The following is a 17,883-nucleotide window of genomic DNA, read 5'->3' as shown; positions in this document are numbered from 1 at the left end:
GACCCCTTTCAAGTGCTGGATTTAGGTTTGATGGAGGAAAGGGGGATTATTTTCTTGAAGGGAGAAAATGTACCAACATCTTTACAAATAATGGGGTCAGATCTTTCTTGCAGGCCTTGATTCAACAAAGCCCATAAGCATATGTTTAACATTAAGCATGAGAGGAGTCCTACTGAAATCAATGGGGTTAGTCATCGGTTTATGTGCTTGGCAGGACTGGGGCCTTAGCTACACCAGTGTAAATCTGAAGTAACTCCACTGAAGTCAGAGGAGCCACTCCTGGTTTACATTGGTGTAAATGAGAGCAGAATTCAGGTCACTGTTTACTGCAGCTAGTGAAAAATATACAACAACTGAAAGCTCTTAAAACATTTCCAGGCACTTTTCCCTCCTACATTTGCTAGTTAAGAACAATCTGCTATTAAAATTCCCCATTTATTCACAATACACAGACTTTTCACAACCAGCGTTATGCCTTTAATGGAGTTATTCATTCAAGTAGGTCCCACTGTAATAAACCACATCACCTCCATTAAGGTAGTTACGACCTTCTGGCCATTGTTGTCTCCATTCAGGCTGCAGATGGGAGCACTCGTAGAAAAATCTCCCCTTTTCAACAGGCACGCATTACTCTCAGCAGTGCTTAACGGTGGATTTTACCGGCAATCATAGCTGTTCTCAAAAAACCCCACAACAAAATAGGAAGCAGAGGATGGAGTGGGGAGAGAGGAATAAATAACTCATAGCAACAGATGGTCACCCTTCTAGTCAGGTTAATGGAAAGTTTGGGGAGAGGGACATTTTATTTTCTCTTTACTGCTGGTCCATGTTTTTGCTGTCTCTCTCCCTTTCAAGTTAAAACCTAGTGTCCTGGATTGATCCCAGGGTTCTTCTGCCTGGTTCTATCTATGGAGGAAAGAAGAAATGAAGTTTCTCTCCCCTATGATGGCTGTTGGAGCATTTTGGTTTTTGTTTTGAATTTTTCATTGAAATAAATGGGCAAGCTGTTGAGTCTAGGAGATTAATTTTGTCTAGGATAGTTGGGGAGAATGGGATGGGGGGAATGGGGCAGAGGGTTTTAGCAGGTTTTTTTTTTTTTTTTGGCCACTCAAGTAAGATTTTACTGGTGAAAATGGCAAACTTACACCTTGGAGCAAATTAATCAGTAATTCCACCATTATGGGTTTCTGGAGGATGGCTTAATTGTCTCAACACAAGGTTTGAAATACCTCTACTATCCAGAGTCATGGGTTCAAATCCTGGCAGAGCTAACGCAGCCCCTCTTTGTTCTTCTGAGGTAGATACATTTAAATCCACACAATTTTCAGTTTAAGTGGGTCTTTTGGGTGTGACCTTCAGAATTCAGGTCCTGTCTGCTTTTATGGTTGTTAGATTTCCAGTGGTACTTTTCATATGTGTCTTCCTTGCAGAGCCACTGGCCAGTACTTCCTCTCCCCAACAGCTGCAGGAGCTGCATTTTATTGGTGCTGATTGTACACAGCTATGATGTGCTTTGGAATGAAAGGTGCTGTATAAATATCTGTTATTATTCTGTACCCAGAAAGCAAAATTGGGACTTTCGTGCAGCTGTGCTGAAGAGCACAGGGCACTTTCCCTGGCATTGTGAAATGCAGCCTCATTTGCATCTCTGCAGTGTCTCCTGCTGTACATATTAAACTAGAGTGCCTAGTGCAGGAACAAAATCCTGATAGCCTTCACTGTGCCATGTTTAATAAAATTCTTCCTAAAATGTGCAAATTCTACAGGGTTTGGTTCACATAAGAACACATGAACTGCCATACACGATCAAACCAATGGTCCATCAAGAAAAAAAGCCTGTTTTCTAGCAATGACTGGTTCCAGATGTTTCAGAAGAAGACATAAAGCCCCCTTAATGGCTAATTATGCAATAATATACTCAACAGAAGCCTGCAGTTTGGTGCATGATGGATTAGCGGTGAACCAAACCCTTAAGTTTCAGAGTAGCAGCCATGTTAGTCTGTATCCGCAAAAAGAACAGGAGTACTTGTGGCACCTTAGAGACTAACAAATTTATTAGAGCATAAGCTTTCGTGGACTACAGCTCACTTCTTCGGATGCATACGAAGAAGTGGGCTGTAGTCCACGAAAGCTTATGCTCTAATAAATTTGTTAGTCTCTAAGGTGCCACAAGTACTCCTGTTCTTTTTGCAAACCCTTAAGGTTTGTTTGAAAGTTTGAGTTTGACAAACAACCCCAATGCTAACCTATTGGGGGCCCCAATCAGGAATATTTCCCCCCCTCCAACACATACTAAAAAAGTGCATGGGGGGCCCCTTGAGCTGCTCGGAGCCCTAAGCAATTGCTTAGCCTGCTTATGCCTAGTGCCAGCTCTGCCCACAAAGGAACATTTCCCCCCCCACAACTTTCCAGGCTATAAAACACACATATCCAAGAAACTCCTTAGCTACTTTTGCCTCCAAGAGGAGGGAGGAACAAGATTGTTTCTTCTTCCTCCTCCTCCTGCCTTCCAAGCCCAGCGAACCCTTCTGGAAACGTTCACATGGAGTAATGTTCCCCATGTTCCATCATGGCACTGTCACTGCATTTCATCCGAAGGGTCCTCGGGTGGTGGGGCCAGACAGAATCATTCCTTCCCATACTCAGGAGAACAGGATAGGAAAACCCTCCACTTCCCACTCCAGCAACATTGCACTAAGCTGCCAGAGCAGATAGCTCCCTGGGCAATAGCAATGGAACTCGCATGGATTCCCTAGAACTCTCAGGCAATTGATGATCTTCTTTTAGCACATGATTGCTAGGTAAGACCTGTGAGTTGACTGGCAACCTTGCTAGGAGAAACTACAAACTCCTGCCTCTTAATGCACAGCCAGTGCAGTACAAGAGTGTTTCCCTGTCTTGCTGCTCCATGGAATTCAATTAGGATATTTTCTGACTCTCCCCAACAAAAGAGACACATTAGATAGGAAGGACACTGGTTGAGATTCCTCTGAAGGTAGGGATGTAGATGTGGCACTTTCATAGGCCAAGGGAGGAGGCCCCCTAGCCCCAAGAGGCAGCAAAGAAGGAAAGAGGACACTGAGCACACTCCTGAAGACAGCAATGGTGTGTAGAGAGTCTGATGAAATGAGAGAAGGTGGCTGTTGGCCAGGAGGGGGGACGCCTGTTTGGAGAACATTCCTGTGGACTTTGCTGCGCATTTCCCCACTATGCAAACATCCTCCTCCCCACCACAGCCAGTTCACAAACATAGTGAACATTCAACTCTGGCTTAGTTCAATTGGGTTTAAGGTCAACACGAAAGCTTCACTCAGCTCTGAAATTGCCCAATGGGATCCCACCCTGCTCAAAGCAATAGGAATAAAGCATATAAGCGTACTGCAGAGTAATAGAAAAACATCCGTCTAGAAAGCTGTAAATAGAGAAAACCACTCTTGCCTGTCCCCACCCTAACACATTTACAGAAAACAACTACCCTGTGACTGCCTTGAAGGACCACCAGCAATTATTATGAACTATTAAAGCTGCACTTCACTGCAGGAAAGGTAAAGTTTTCACAGAGATCTTCCTGCTCTCACACACTTTAATGGGGAGGAAATGAAAGAAAAGCCTCACAGTGCTCTGACACCCAGTCCTTTCAGTCAACGGAAAGAACAGCGTTATTAGGTTGTGGAGGGAACTCTGTCAAATTCTAGTTTCTAGAGGACTCCTGCAAAATAGATCTAGAGGGGAAGAGTTTAGAAAAGCATGGGAGGAAAGAGAGGGATGGGATTAGCAGGTCTTTGAGGAATAACAGACTTCCTGATTTAGCTTGAGCTATTAGAATTGCTTCATATTTTTCTGAAACAAGTGTGAACTAAATCTCAGGGGGCTGCAGATATATCCCCAAGCATGTAATATAGGAGGCTGAAACTCTGTGCTGCTCTAGCTATGTTACTTAGAGTAAGTCTAAGAGGACCAAATTCTGTTCCCAGTTACACTCATATATCTGAGAGCAGGTTTTGGCTCAAAGTTTCCATTATAAATCCCATATTATAGTTTCATATTTGGACTTTCAAATGTCATCAGCTGGAAATGCTCTAAAGGATTTTTCAGTCTAGGCACAATACATTTCCCATAAGTTATTTTGATCTGTTTGCTGAAAATATCTATGCAGGGTACACACGAAGTTAAACTCCTCAGGATTTCCAAGGGTATATTTACCAAACCCAAGGCCACAAACTTCTCCTTAAAAAGTGAATGTCTGAAGCTAGTCCTTTATGTATTATTCTTTTCTGGGTTTCTTTAGCACTGCAAGCTAACTTGCTGCACCCATGTGCTGCTCATTAAATTCACCACCTTGCTGTTCCTGGGTGTTTGAGGAGGGGACAGGTTGATGGGTTGGATCCTGGGTGACTATGGTGTTATAATATATGAGAATATATTATTGCCCTTATATAAATCGATGGAACGCCCACATCTCAAATACTGCGTACAGATGTGGTCTCCTCATCTCAAAAAAGATATACTGGCACTAGAAAAGGTTCAGAAAAGGGCAACTAACATGATTAGGGGTTTGGAACGGGTCCCATATGAGGAGAGATTAAAGAGGCTAGGACGCTTCAGCTTGGAAAAGAGGAGACTAAGGAGGGATATGATTGAGGTATATAAAATCATGAGTGATGTGGAGAAAGTGGATAAGGAAAAGTTATTTACTTATTCCCATAATACAAGAACTAGGGGTCACCAAATGAAATTAATAGGCAGTAGGTTTAAAACAAATACAAGAAAGTTCTTCTTCACGCAGCGCACAGTCAACTTGTGGAACTCCTTACCTGAGGAGGTTGTGAAGGCTAGGACTATAACAGCGTTTAAAAGAGAACTGGATAAATTCATGGTGGTTAAGTCCATTAATGGCTATTAGCCAGGATGGGTAAGGAATGGTGTCCCTAGCCTCTGTTTGTCAGAGGATGGAGATGGATGGCAGGAGAGAGATCACTTGACCATTGCCTGTTAGGTCCGCTCCCTCTGGTGCACCTGGCATTGGCCACTGTCGGTAGACAGGATACTGGTCTAGATGGACCTTTGGTCTGACCCGGTATGGCCATTCTTATGTTCTTAATATGTAATATAATAAGAGGGGTCTGGGGAAGTCATTGACGGGGTCTGGGGCTGTTCTAAGTGCTCTAGGAATGGTTACAGAGAATGCAATAAGGCCCAGATTTTTAAAAGTATTTAGGGGTTGCTGTGTTCAGCATTGCAAGGCCTAACTGATTTAGGGTCTAAATCTCATTTTCAAAAGTGATTTAGGTACTTAAGAGTTTAAATCCTAGAATCTGTCAATAGGATTTTGGCTTCTGCGTGCCTAAATCCCTTTTGAAATGAGATTTAAGCTCCTAAATCAATTAGGTGTTTCAACACTGAGTGCATAAATACCTTTACAAATCTAGGCCTAAGCAGCTCATGTTAAATATTGTACACACTGTTGATTTTAGAAAGTGTGGAGAGCCTGGAGTTTTAAAGAGGTGCTGGAAAAAGTCGAAGTCAAATATAGATCTGAATTATCCACTATCACTTAGCGATCCCCTTATTAGGAATCTCAGTTGGCACCAGCCTGATGTGACATACGGCATAGGAGGTATTGGGCCTCAGCAGGCTTTTCTGCAATACATGAATCTGGGAAGAGGCTGCGAATGGCTGGCCGGCCATCTTCCCCTCTGGAGAAAGTAATGTAGCGGACTGGGATTGAACCATCTCATTATGCTCTGCATACTCTTTACCATATCTGATCACCCAGTGAAATGAGCCTATGACAAGTCCCCCTAGAGTCAACTGGCACCTCCATATATGTATGATGTGCTCTGCTTCCTCCATGGCATATCTGAGCTCAGTGTTCTCCTCTCTCACAAAATCTTTCCTGCAACTGCAAGACCTCCTCCTTCCATTCATGCCTTCATACACCCACATCCACATTCATTCTTCTTCTCAGGTAGCACTACTTTAAACATGCCCTCTCCATACTGGTTTTATGCACAGTACCACCTGCCGTGCAACTGCTATCAAGAACCATGTAGAGTGGATTTGATGGCCCTTAAAGGGAAGTAAAAACAAGGATTGGCCTGCCACGTTGGGTGCCCATCACTGAATGGGAGAAGAGGCATTGATTCTTTCCATATCTGAAGAAGAACTAGTAGGAGTAATTTCTGGGTGACTCATTTGCGCACACCCCCGCCTTCCAGAAGGAAGTAAAACAGAGTGGAGAAGGGCAGAAAAATGTAATGTAGGACACTATCTCAGCCGCACCATTCAAATAAAGGCACAGGAAAGTCTCCTTGGATTAGCTATAGTTTCCCTCTGCAAGAGATGGACACTTTTTCAGTACAGGTTGCTAGTCTTTTAAAAAAATATAGCCCAAAGTAACATGAAAAAAATCAATATGGGCTGTGAATATAGATAAGGCCATTTTTGTAATTAGCCATTTTCAAAACAGAGGGCATGAATAATGTAAGCATGAAGGTCTCTTTTATTTAATTTTTCTTTAAACAGATTATGTTTAGAGTGGTTCAAAAGACTACCAAGCCAGAGAACAGGGCTCACTATTGTACGGTGTATAAACAGCTGTGGCTAAGGGCATAACAAACACTATCAAAGGGCTGAGCCAAAAAATGGATTTAGCTATAAGGAGAAGAAAGAGGCATAACACCGTGTAATGATTATTTAGTTTTACATTTGTCATTTAGTCTTTGTGCATGTTATTCCACACCTAAAGAATAGGATTTCTCCTTTCTCTTCAGCGGCTTGCTCAAATTGCTGCTAGTAATACCTTGCCCTTTTAGGCCTCCTTTCTGCCAACATTAAGGGCCAGACTGTGACATGGACCACATGCCCATGCAGGGAAGTAAGGAGTAAGAAGCATTTTTGTATATCAGGATGCCAGTTACCTAGCCCATATGTCTGGGTGTCTAGGAGTAAGCAGGACTACATTTCCTCCCTTGAGCAGGTGGGCAGAGAGGCGTGGGGAACAGGTAGAGCCTTGGCTCCATTCCCTACTCATTGGCTGGAGTAGCTGAGCCAGCGCAGGGTTAGATAATATTTTGCTAATGGTATAGGGCAGCTGAAAATTGTTATTCCATGGGAGCAAGAAGGGAGGAGGTAAGGTATTGTGATTCAGCAGTGTGTCTCAGAATGACAGTGTTGAATCACTCTTCCTGGGGTGGTGTAGCCTATGTCTCACCCCAGGCTCTGAAGTTGTGCCACAGGTAATAATCTAGCCCTAAGTAACTTGTCCTAGGGTCACAGAGAAGGTTACACAAAGAGAGGAGAATATCAGACTGGAAGCTCTCACTCTCAGCCCTCTGTTAGAACCACTAGGTATTATGGGTAAAACTTTCAAAAATGCCTAGGAGCCTCATTTACAAAGCTATTTGTAAAAGATGCAGAGAGGAGCCCAGTCGGATTGAAAAAAATGACTATGAAGGTACACTGCACTTGCTTAGGTGCTTTTGAAAATCCCACTAGGCATCTACATGCATCTTTTGACACCTAAACACTTTTGTAAATCTATCCCTACGTGACTTGGGCACTTGTAAACCTAAGTCTCATTGTCTTTCACCGAGACTTAAGGAGAGATCTTCAAAGTCGCAAACGACACTTAGGCACCTAAGTATATGTGCCTAAATATCATCTGGGCCTTTGAAAGTCTCTCCCTTAGGTTCCAAAGTGCTTAAGTCCCTTTTGAAAATGGTGCTTAGTCTCCTTTAATCACTAAGGTGCTTCTGAAAATTTTACCTTACCTCAGACTCTGTCCACATTCTGAATCATATTTTAGTGAGTTAACTAGCAAGTACTTTCATAAAATGACAGCTTGCTAGAAATTTGATGGTGATGATAACAATTAATCATTTGAACAGGCCATCAGAGGGCTGCGTCATAATCCTGGCTTAACACTTAGCATGTCTTTCTCAGCTTCACATCTGCTTTTCAGAAGCTTGTGTCAAGACTGCAAACGAGCTGGGAGCCACGGAGGGAAGGAATTTCTTCCAGTGATGGCCCTCTTTAGAGTAGGTCTTCTGAAGAGGAAGGCATGGGATGGGACTGGTGAGGGGTCTATGAGGCTCAGCTGGAAAGTGCCTCCCATTTGGCTGGGAAAGTGGCAGGGAATTCTAGAGAGGTGATATGCTGACAAAGTAGCTTGAACCCGGAGAGTAGCACAGGCACACAAGGTTGGTAAGCCTGTGCTAATTGCGACATGTAGCCTCGGCTCTGAACAGGGGGTAGCATGGAGCTGCAGTGACCCAAGGGAAGCAGCCATGCCTCAAAACTGTGCTTCAGTCCCTCCTTGTGCTCTCTGGTGAGCACAGGAGGCAATGCACAGGCTACAGCATCCCTATGGACAGCCCAGTGTATCCTCTTATCCTTTCCCAACCACTTCTTCCTCCACAAGGATTTGTGTTCCCCAGGGTAGCATGGAGCATGCAGCCCTTTCCCCTCTTCTATTCAACTGAGCGAAGGCCCTTTGCAACAGGTTACCAGACACACTTCCTGCTGCACTTAATTCTTGCTACTGCATTATTCTCACTTCTAACTTGGATTCAGCTTCCCCTAAGCTTGAAAGCTTTTTGCAGAACCTATAAAAAGCAAATATCAGAGCTCGCTCTGTGGCCAGGTTATCCTCAGCTCTCACCTGTCTGCTTTAAAACCAATAAGCATCCTCAACACAATTGGCTTTGCATAAATATCTGCTGATCAGAGATTTTAGTTAGTACATTTTCTCCCATCCCGTTCTCCATAATTAGTGCTCAAGCAAATGCACTCCAAGTAGAGTCTTTTACCTCATGTTCTCCTTCCTGTGAACTGTCAAATACATTTCATATACTCTTCCCTGGGGAACAGCCCCTGCAGGGATCAGCAAACTTACGCCTGCAAAACAGAAGAGACACAAATAAAAGGAAACGGAGAAAGAAAGACAACCAGGTCTCTGACGAAGAATGACAGGAGATTTTGAAGATGAAGTCCTACATGCTGGGTCTCCCTGGTGCCTCCCATTGTCTGTTTTGAATTACTGGAGTGGAGAACTGGATATTTTCCTTCCCCTTTTGTTTTATTTAAGGAACAAACAGATGGTTACTCTGTTGCTTACCTTGTAAAATGTGGGGAAAACCAACAACTCTGTCTAAAATTTAAAAACAACTGTAATGGAACATCTCTTCCCAGGCATTTCTTTTTTAATAAAAAACAACAACAAAATCCCAAAACAGCAGAATACTGGCCCAGGAAACAACAAGAACCATTTATTTTTGGGAGGAGCTGGTCATGTGGTCAGCATCCGTGTTTAGATGTACTTAACTTCTAATTACACAATAGTTAGGACAAAATGGGGATACTTGACATCCCTTATATGTCCATTCATAAAGAGTGGTCCAGAATTCCAATACCCAGTCAAGTCTGCCCTGCACTGAACACAAGTTAGTGGCAATTAGTGATGTGCTATGAGGCACAAGTACTCAGTAGTCCACGCAGCCGGGCAATTCTGGACCAGCTGCCATTGCTGAACTGCAGCGATCAGAAATCTATGGTAGGGATTTCAGTTTCTCCTGCATAAAATTATAACTAGACAGCTGAAGCAAACCTATGAACAGAATATTCACAAGGATATATGTGTGTGTGTGTATGAGAGAGAGAGAAGAAGAAGAAGAAGAACTGGCCTTACAAAATAATGCACTGGACAGTCCTCATCGATATATGAATAGTTTGGGGCCTGGTTACATGAGACCACCTCTCTCTATATACAATACATCCACTCTTGTGACCAGTAGATGTGTTTGAGCTGGAGTCCCTCCCCCCTGTTATAAAAGGGAGGGTACAGCTGGCAGGCTGTTTTTCATGAATGCCTTTTGACTTTGGAACTTGTTTCCCTGTGGGTTTGTCACAGCCCAGATACATTAAGCTTCTGGGCATGCTGCCTCACCCATGTATTTCCTCAGATGTACAGGGAGGGATTATAGGGACTTTTGACTGTTAATTGGTGGGTAAATATTACTGGAAGCTGTATAGACAGCCCACTGTATTGGGTTATAGCTGATGGATAGATTTGTTTCTGTTTGTTTTAATTATTTTAAAGTGCTCCTAGCAATAGATATGTACTTTTTCACCTACAAACTGAAGTTAATATGTGAATTAAATTATGTATGTCTAACAGACTTTGCACTACATGTGGAAAGCATAGTGGAAAGTAACCTGAGAACAAACTGGACCTCTAACAAGAAGAGCCTGAACTTCAGGTCTACAGCACGATAGACTAGATTTTGAACAGAACTCAGCAAACCACAGTCAGGACAGATTTTTTTTTCACCAGAGCAGCTCAGCACCCATTTAGGCCCATAAATGAAACAGATTAATTTTTCAAAAGCATTCAGCATCCAGTAAGAAGAATAGGGATCACCAGAGGCGAAGGGGTTTTGAAAATCTAACCATTTCATTAGGAACAGAGTTGCGTTTTTTGTTTGTTTGTTTTTTAAATCTGGCCCTGGTTGCTGGTGTTGAGCATTTAAGAAGCTAGCCCTGAATGTGGTGAAGATTTGGTATTCTAGCAGATTTGAATATCCACCCCAGGCCACTTCTCTTAATAGGCCATCACACTGAAGTTGGATTAACTGAAAATTTTGGTTAACTGGGGTCCTACTATCCAGCTAAATAACAGCGTAGCCATTTTCCACGCTGTAAACAGAACTTAGTTTTTTTTTTCTTTACTAACTTGTGCAGTTCCTGAAAAGCTTCTAATAAAGACATATGAAAAAGACCCACATAATGTCCTGGTTTCCTTTGCTATGTAATCTCTATGTTTGCTATGTAGGCAAACTATTCAATCACCTGCAGAAAATTAGTATTCTGCTGTCTTGCTTCAGCACTGCACAGTCTGCAGCAAACTGGAACTGGAACAACTGATTTGTTTTCTAATTAATTTGTCCTTTTTATGCATGATAACAAAAGTGAGGCTTTCTGGCTTGAAGTTGGGTTGTTTGGTTTATTTTGGGGATTTGTATGAAAGGAAAAGGTCAAGGATGCTGAATCCCACTTCACACAGGGAAGTTCTGAGATCTAATATTTCTGAAGGAAGTGGTCACAGTCTTCTGATTTGTTGTTAAAGAAGGCCAGGACTTTTGGGAAAGGATATGTGAAATAGCTGAGTAAACCTGAATGGAAAAAAAAACTGCTGTTTGGGCTAAACATAGAAAAGGCAGATTCCAAGGAATGACCTTGTTTTTTCTGCCTAAAAGAACAGAGAGATGGCATGGCTTAAAACCACCAAACAACCACCACTTTTGAAATCTCATTAGGTACCTCTGAAGCTGATAAGTGCAATACTTACCTGAATTGGGAATGATCAGGTGACCTCCAAGGGAGTTGAAGGTGCCAAAAGCAGTGCATGATGGGTCTGTTTGTCGAGCAAGACTCTGGTTTTTCATGTTCAGGGTCTCGTTTTCCAGCAGAGACTGAGTTATCTGTGGGGATAACTTGGAGGAGAAGTCGGACAGGTCGTCCTGTGGGGTGACTGCACCCGAGGTACTATAGACCTTGATCTTCAGGTTGGGCAGTGGATCAAGGATTGGAGAGTTGGTCATTGGGATTTTATCAGAGACATCATGCAAGGCGTAGACAGGACCTCTGTACATGGCTGCAGCAGATGTGAGGTCTGGTGGCACTGCCAGGAGATCTGTGTTGGAAATGAGAAAAAACAACAAAGTATTACCCACGGCTGTATCCCCTTCACTGAAGACTTCCTTCTGGATGAAGATTTAGTGGTGCCATTCTATTTGTGTCTTCATATTGAAGGGAATGATGAGCAAAGCCCTAATGGACTGATATTCTTCTCCTTTTGTATCCATCCACACATCTCCAGGGGTTTACATAGGCCCCATCGCTATGGAATCTAATTGCTGCACAAAACTGAAGTGCAACCCTACTCCAAGGATTTTTAACCTGTATTCTTTTCCAGTCTGTACTCTGACTTCAAATATGACATGCCAGGCCTCAGTACAAGAGACTCTCTATGACAAAACCAGTTTTATTAATTAGTTTTCCTTCCATAAATGCTAAGTATGAGAATCATTAGCCTATTTATTCAACCAGTCCAAAGACGGAATGATAGAAAGAAGAGATAGAAAAGACCTATGGTGTCATCTTCCTCATCACCCACAGCCAGCGCAGGATTGTCACCAACGGTATGTTGTACAGTGCCTTCTGCAGCTTAGCTTTAAACAAATCCTTGGCAAAGAAAGTGCAGCTCCTGCTAATGTTCCATTTTTACAACTCTCTAGCCAGTTTTACTTTTTTCTTGATGTAACTTTAATACTCAAAGAATGACATCAAAAGCCAGAAGGTTCAGCCCAAATGTATAGCTTCCAAGAGCCAGTCTTGGCTTTGTGTGTTCATTTTCTGTCTGATGATGTCTGCAAATAATTATGCTATTATTAACTGGTGACAGAAATTTGTTATGTTTTCCACCCACTGAATCTTGCGCCAGAGCAATGTCTCATCTCTCAGTAGTAAATACCTCCCACACATCTCTCCATGCAGACAGAGAGGTCACAGTAAATATGATTATCAGACAGTAAAATGAGAAATATAATGTGATGGAATTACTTTATTAGAGTATTATTCTAAGACATGGTAGAATGAGTCCTGTTTCTGTTGTAGCCAATGGTGTATTTGCTACTGACTTATACACAAACCCTTATTTCTACATGTCTCTGTGTGTGTCCCTCTCACTCCTTTTCTCCTGAAGTTTATCCTCCTCTGTTTCATGCTCTAGAGTAGGTCTGAAAAATCCCAGCATAAGGTTTTAGCACTTGACTATAACAAACAAATGAGCATAACCTTTCTTTTTTTCTATGAAGGGGCAACTAGCATTCAGTGAATATAATTCACACAACCCTGAAGACCATTTCCTTACAGCATCTGCCTGAATTGATCTACGTGAAATGAAATGACAACTAACCTTGTCTTGCAGCCTTGATGTTAACGGGTTGGAATCCGCCATTCAGTGCCGAAGAGTCTATAATATCTGACTCAAAGTCACGGTGGTTCTTCCGATACACGAACAGTGCCACAATCACTGAAATAGCTAGGCACACGATTACAGCTATCACAATGCCAACGTAGAGAGCTACGTCATCTGAGTCAGGAGCAGCTGGAGGGACAAAAGAATTAAACATTGTTCAGCGGTATCTGGTCACAGGAATTTCCAAGAGTATACATCCGTATTACCGTCGTTTCCTTTTGACATTTGTTACCTTTTTTTTATAGGTTAACTGAAAATCCATCTCCAAAGCTGTATAACAGGGCTGTTCCCTTTCAGAGGAAAAATGATCCCAGATTTTTCTTAGCTATTTTCTCATGCTTTATATATCTATCTGTCTAGTAACTAGGCAGCATAACAAACCATTTATAACTAGACTTATAAAGCAAATTTAGCTAAACAGGGTATAACACCATATCAATTCCTGACGAAAAATTCAATGTTAATTTAGAGGTACATTGGATAACAAAAAGGTTTTTTACTTCACGTCTTACTTTAAAAATAAAAGGCCACTTTTTGTGGACACGCCTGGCATGTCCTGATAATGTGTGTGTACTGAGTTAGAATATTTTTCTAAGTGTAATATTCCAAGTCATTAGTTTCTTTCCAGAGCACGTCCTACCTCCCCCTACACCCCATTTGAGACAAAAAACCTGCAAAAATAGAGCAAAACAAATGCTGAGATCTCATTAGTGGAATGAGACAAATGCTTGGACAAATGCTGAAGCAAGCACCATCTACTGAAAGCAAAATTCAACAAGGAATACCGTAATTTACAAAAGGAAGCCAAGTTCACTGTAGCTCTCCTTTGGGAACAAGGCCTGCCCATGAGATTTTCGCTACCTGTTTGTACCATAACTTCTGCACTAATCCCAGGGTAATACCTAGCACCACTTTCTACCAGATATGTTTCCAAAAGGCCTGAATACATGATCAAAAATTATGCGTTATGTGTGTAGCGAAATATTCCACTATTAGAAGAAGCATACCAAGCGAAGAAACTGCAAACAGATCAAATCTTTCTCACGTACTATTTTGGTTTAATTTAGAGCATGTGAAACAATTTTTTTGTTCTCTGCTTTCCCAAGGTGTAAGCCAGTCTGCCTTGCAGAGATATGGCAGATGTTGAAAGGGACTGATCAAACTCTATCTGGTCTTAGCTATTATGTTTTCTTAAAATCTCCATTGTTCAAAATGCAAGAGAGAGTCCATCAACAGGTTCTCAGGAAGCAGAATTCTGAGTTCCAGCCTGAAGATGCTATATCTCCTCCATATTGTCTCTCTCTTTTTAACGTTTATAATAATTTCATATTTGACAGTTTCCTACCCCTCCTCAGATATGAATAGGCTTCTCCCTTTGATTTCTGGCTTTCAAGCACCAGCTTATCCCCTTTCCTTTATCCACCTATTAATGAGGACAGTTATCATGCCACATGAGCTGACTGCAGTGTTGTTGTAGCCGTGTCAGTCTCAGGACATGAGAGAGACAAGGTGGGTGAGATAATATCTTCTATTGGACCATTGTCTGTTGGTGGAAGAGACAAGCTTTCAAGCTAAACAGACTTGAAGTCCAAAGAAGAGCTCTGTGTAGCTGAAAAGCTTGTCTCTTCCACCCACAGAAGTTGGTCCAATAAAAGATATGAACTCACCCACTTTCTCTCTCTCACTTGAGTCTATTGACAATTGTAACACTGCCACTCCTTGCCTCCCATTAAGCAAGCAGGATGCAAGTCACGCTGTCCATTAGGCCCCTCTTTCCCGATGCACATGTAGCTGGGCTAAAAGTAAATCTTGAATCAAGTAACAGCATCACATCAGTAATCAGAAACATAAAATCAAACATTAAACTTACAAGAAAATCCATATTCATTCTGGGTTCTCTGTTCAGTTGAAATAGGATAAATGAAACCTTAAAAAGAAAGAAATTAAACAAAAATGGGAACAAAATCAAATTAATGAGGGGAAACAAAAAAAGGAAAGCATGAAAAATGGTTTAATTAAAAAAAAGAAGGAAAAGAAACCTATGGTACTTTACAATTCCGATTCAGCACAGAATTATGATTTTGCATCTCCTGTCTGCTTCAGAGCCTCACTAAGAATTAATAAGTAGGCAGATTGAATTTCAGAGCCAAAATCGGTCTCGAGTCACTAACTTTGGAGTGCTTAAAGTCTTTCTTTTATTGAGCATAAACTCTAATGGATCTAATTTATTTCAGACATCAAGCATCATTAGCATATGGAAAGTCTTTTTTCCCTACCCCTGCCATATGGTTTAATTCCCAGGACATTTTCAGTAGGGCTCTAAACAGTTTTTTTATTTAATTATAGTGGCTTGCTGTTGGTCTAATAGAGCTAAAGGAGACTTGTCGTCATTGGTCAGAGGTTAAATACCCATTTGCTGAGCAAAGCCCATAAAGAAAACCCTCTTTTTGGATTTCCTTGGAATTATTTTATCCTGTCTCTAATAGGAATCCAATAGGAATTCCACAGGGTGCAAGCAAATTGAACTGGAAACTGAATGTGTTCGATTTGAAATCATTATAAAATCAATAGAGGACCTGGGGTCATAAAGTTATTTATTTTAAATCTTTGAAGGCATAGTGTAATATTGATAAAATCATAACGTAATTCAGTTTTATTCCAAAACAGATCAACAGTAACAGTAATCTCTTTCTTTCTTTTATTTCTTTTCCATCTCCTACAATAATATAGTAGCACTTTTTCTCTTCCAGTTGCTCTAGCTGGTTGGCGCAATAACCCTATGAAGTAGGCATTTATTTTATTCCCTTTTTACCAATGCAGAAAATGAGTCAGAGGGTCCAAGATCGATCCCATAGAAGTCAATCATGTCTGGAGAGGTAAATGACATGCCCCATTGTCAGATCTGAAATGAGAACTTCGGAGGGCCTGACTCCCTTTCCTGTGCTCAGGCTGTGGCACTTTTAAAGCCGTACTATAAAAATACCAAGTGTTTATGAAAGCTAACTACCTGTCACATAACCATGCTGTTAATTGAAATACTAGAGGCAGGCAGAGGTATTCTTTATGATAGAGGCGCTTTGCTGCAGCACCATGGGACAGCATTATGCCTTATTTCCCAGCAATGATTCCAGGCTTGCGCTTACTTTTATAAATATTATATTCCTCACTCATTTGTATGATTCCTTGAGGCAGGTTTGCCTGTTTGCATTTTTAATTGTTTCTCTGTCGTACTAGTGAACTCATAACACTGGAGTTTAGGACATGAAAAGGATGCAAGGAGAGAAGAGAGACGAGGTGGGTGACCCAACTTCTGTTGGTGAGAGAGACAAGCTTTTGAGCTTACAAAGAGCTCTTCTTAAGGAGAGAAGTCAGGCAAGCAACTGCTGAAAGTCTGGGGCAGTGAGAGCACAGTTAGTCAGTCCATGGTTGGGAAAGTTCATGCTAGTGTTTGCAGCTGCACCAGTGTCACCATACAATATGCAAACTTCAGGGATTTGGTGGAAACCTGAAGACATCTTGGTCTATTGTGGGGAGGTGATCCAGGACTAAATTTGCTCTCAGTGACACTGGTGTGACATCAGTGGAATTGCTCTGGATTTATTAAACTCAGTGAGAGAAGAATTCAGTCCTAGATGTTCTTCCTGCGGCAGTCAAAGTTGCCTTTTGGAAACCAGCCAATAGATGGCGCTATAATAGGAAAATTCCCTAAAAGCCAAAAAAATGATGCAGCATTAAAGGGGAACTGAAAAGTTGTTTTTTGTTTTATTTTAACCTGGCAAGTTTTGAGTTCAGAGTCCTGTGTTACCCTTGCTATGAGATATAGATGAGATATAGTAACTGCCACTCAAAAGAGATCAAAGAGCTGCAAAACCTGCACTATTCTAGATGTTACTGATAGCATCATCTGTGTTGGAGAAACACAACAACCTGAATTCAGATCTTGGTGTGTAAGTAAACACAGAGATGATTTTAAATATGCTGGGTCAAATTTATTCTGCTGTGACTACACCACAGATTTCTATTTGTTAAAAATATTTATTTGCAACTTCTAACTCTACATACACTCTGCCACTGATGAATTTAAAACAGTAGAACTTTCATGAAAATGCAGCTATAAAATATTGGCATCATCTTATTCAGAAGATCTGCTGTGTGTGAGTATTGAAAGTCCTATCTATTTACTTAAATGGAAAAAATAAAGCTTTCCTGCTCGCTAGGCCTGCTAGCCTTTCAAAGCCAATACATCTAAGACAAAGCAGCTGGATTCTATTCCCTCCTGTGCATCAGTAACTGAACTGGTTACTAAATTCCAGTCAGCTGCATCTGTGCAAACCCACACTGGCTTGCACAAGTGCCATTGAGAGCATAATTTAGGCCTGCAGATTTTTTTTATTCTTGTTTATGACCTTTATTCCAGGCTTAACTTTCAGAGCCCAGGTTGAATTTTGCAGAACAATTGAACATAACTGTTTTGGAAATCACGGAGAGATAATAAGCAAGGAGCCCTCCCATGCCATTTTTTCAGAGTCACAATTCAAAGTAAAACTGCACTTTTAAACAGATTTAAAAAAAGAACTTTTCCTTTCACTTTTAACAGAGGGAGAGAATTCAAATGGTAGAGACAAGCAGAAGGCTCAAGGGCACACTCTGATGACGGTGACAGTGGGGAATATGAGATTATTGCCACCCTCCGGAATGACAACACAGGTATCTCTTTAGACAGTTGGTTTTCATGCTGGCCCATCTGATCCCACTCTCAAACAATGAGCTAGGACATTCTCTTCAGATAATGAGGCAAACCTGCTGAGATTAGTAACTGTGATAATGAAAAATGGCTTCCCTCC

The 17,883-nt window shown here is 41.5% G+C and overlaps 1 protein-coding gene and 1 long non-coding RNA gene across 4 annotated transcripts in view; one reads left to right on the top strand and one right to left on the bottom strand.

Moving 5' to 3' along the window:
• The window catches only part of UNC5C (unc-5 netrin receptor C), a 354,187-nt gene that overhangs the window by 33,406 nt on the left and 302,898 nt on the right, over positions 1–17,883 (bottom strand). The window contains exons 8-11 of one of the 2 annotated variants that reach the window (XM_034772897.1): positions 14,910–14,966; positions 12,977–13,168; positions 11,348–11,692; positions 8,811–8,898 (exon numbers count right to left, since the gene is read on the bottom strand). In XM_034772897.1, the coding sequence (XP_034628788.1) occupies positions 8,811–8,898; positions 11,348–11,692; positions 12,977–13,168; positions 14,910–14,966 (682 nt within the window). The remainder of the gene's footprint in view (positions 1–8,810; positions 8,899–11,347; positions 11,693–12,976; positions 13,169–14,909; positions 14,967–17,883) is intronic. The other variant, XM_034772898.1, reaches the window with a different exon arrangement.
• Positions 3,305–17,883, top strand: part of LOC117878578 — a 32,286-nt gene continuing 17,707 nt past the window's right edge. For both annotated transcript variants that reach the window (XR_004646013.1, XR_004646012.1), the window contains exons 1-3: positions 3,305–3,545; positions 16,274–16,333; positions 17,637–17,746. This is a non-coding gene — a long non-coding RNA (uncharacterized LOC117878578). The remainder of the gene's footprint in view (positions 3,546–16,273; positions 16,334–17,636; positions 17,747–17,883) is intronic.

Source organism: Trachemys scripta, chromosome 5, assembly GCF_013100865.1.
Source record: "Trachemys scripta elegans isolate TJP31775 chromosome 5, CAS_Tse_1.0, whole genome shotgun sequence".
NCBI classification, from domain to species: Eukaryota; Metazoa; Chordata; order Testudines; family Emydidae; genus Trachemys; species Trachemys scripta.
The sequence above is the reverse complement of the archived record's forward strand: the minus strand, read 5'-3'. Positions and strand labels throughout refer to the sequence as shown.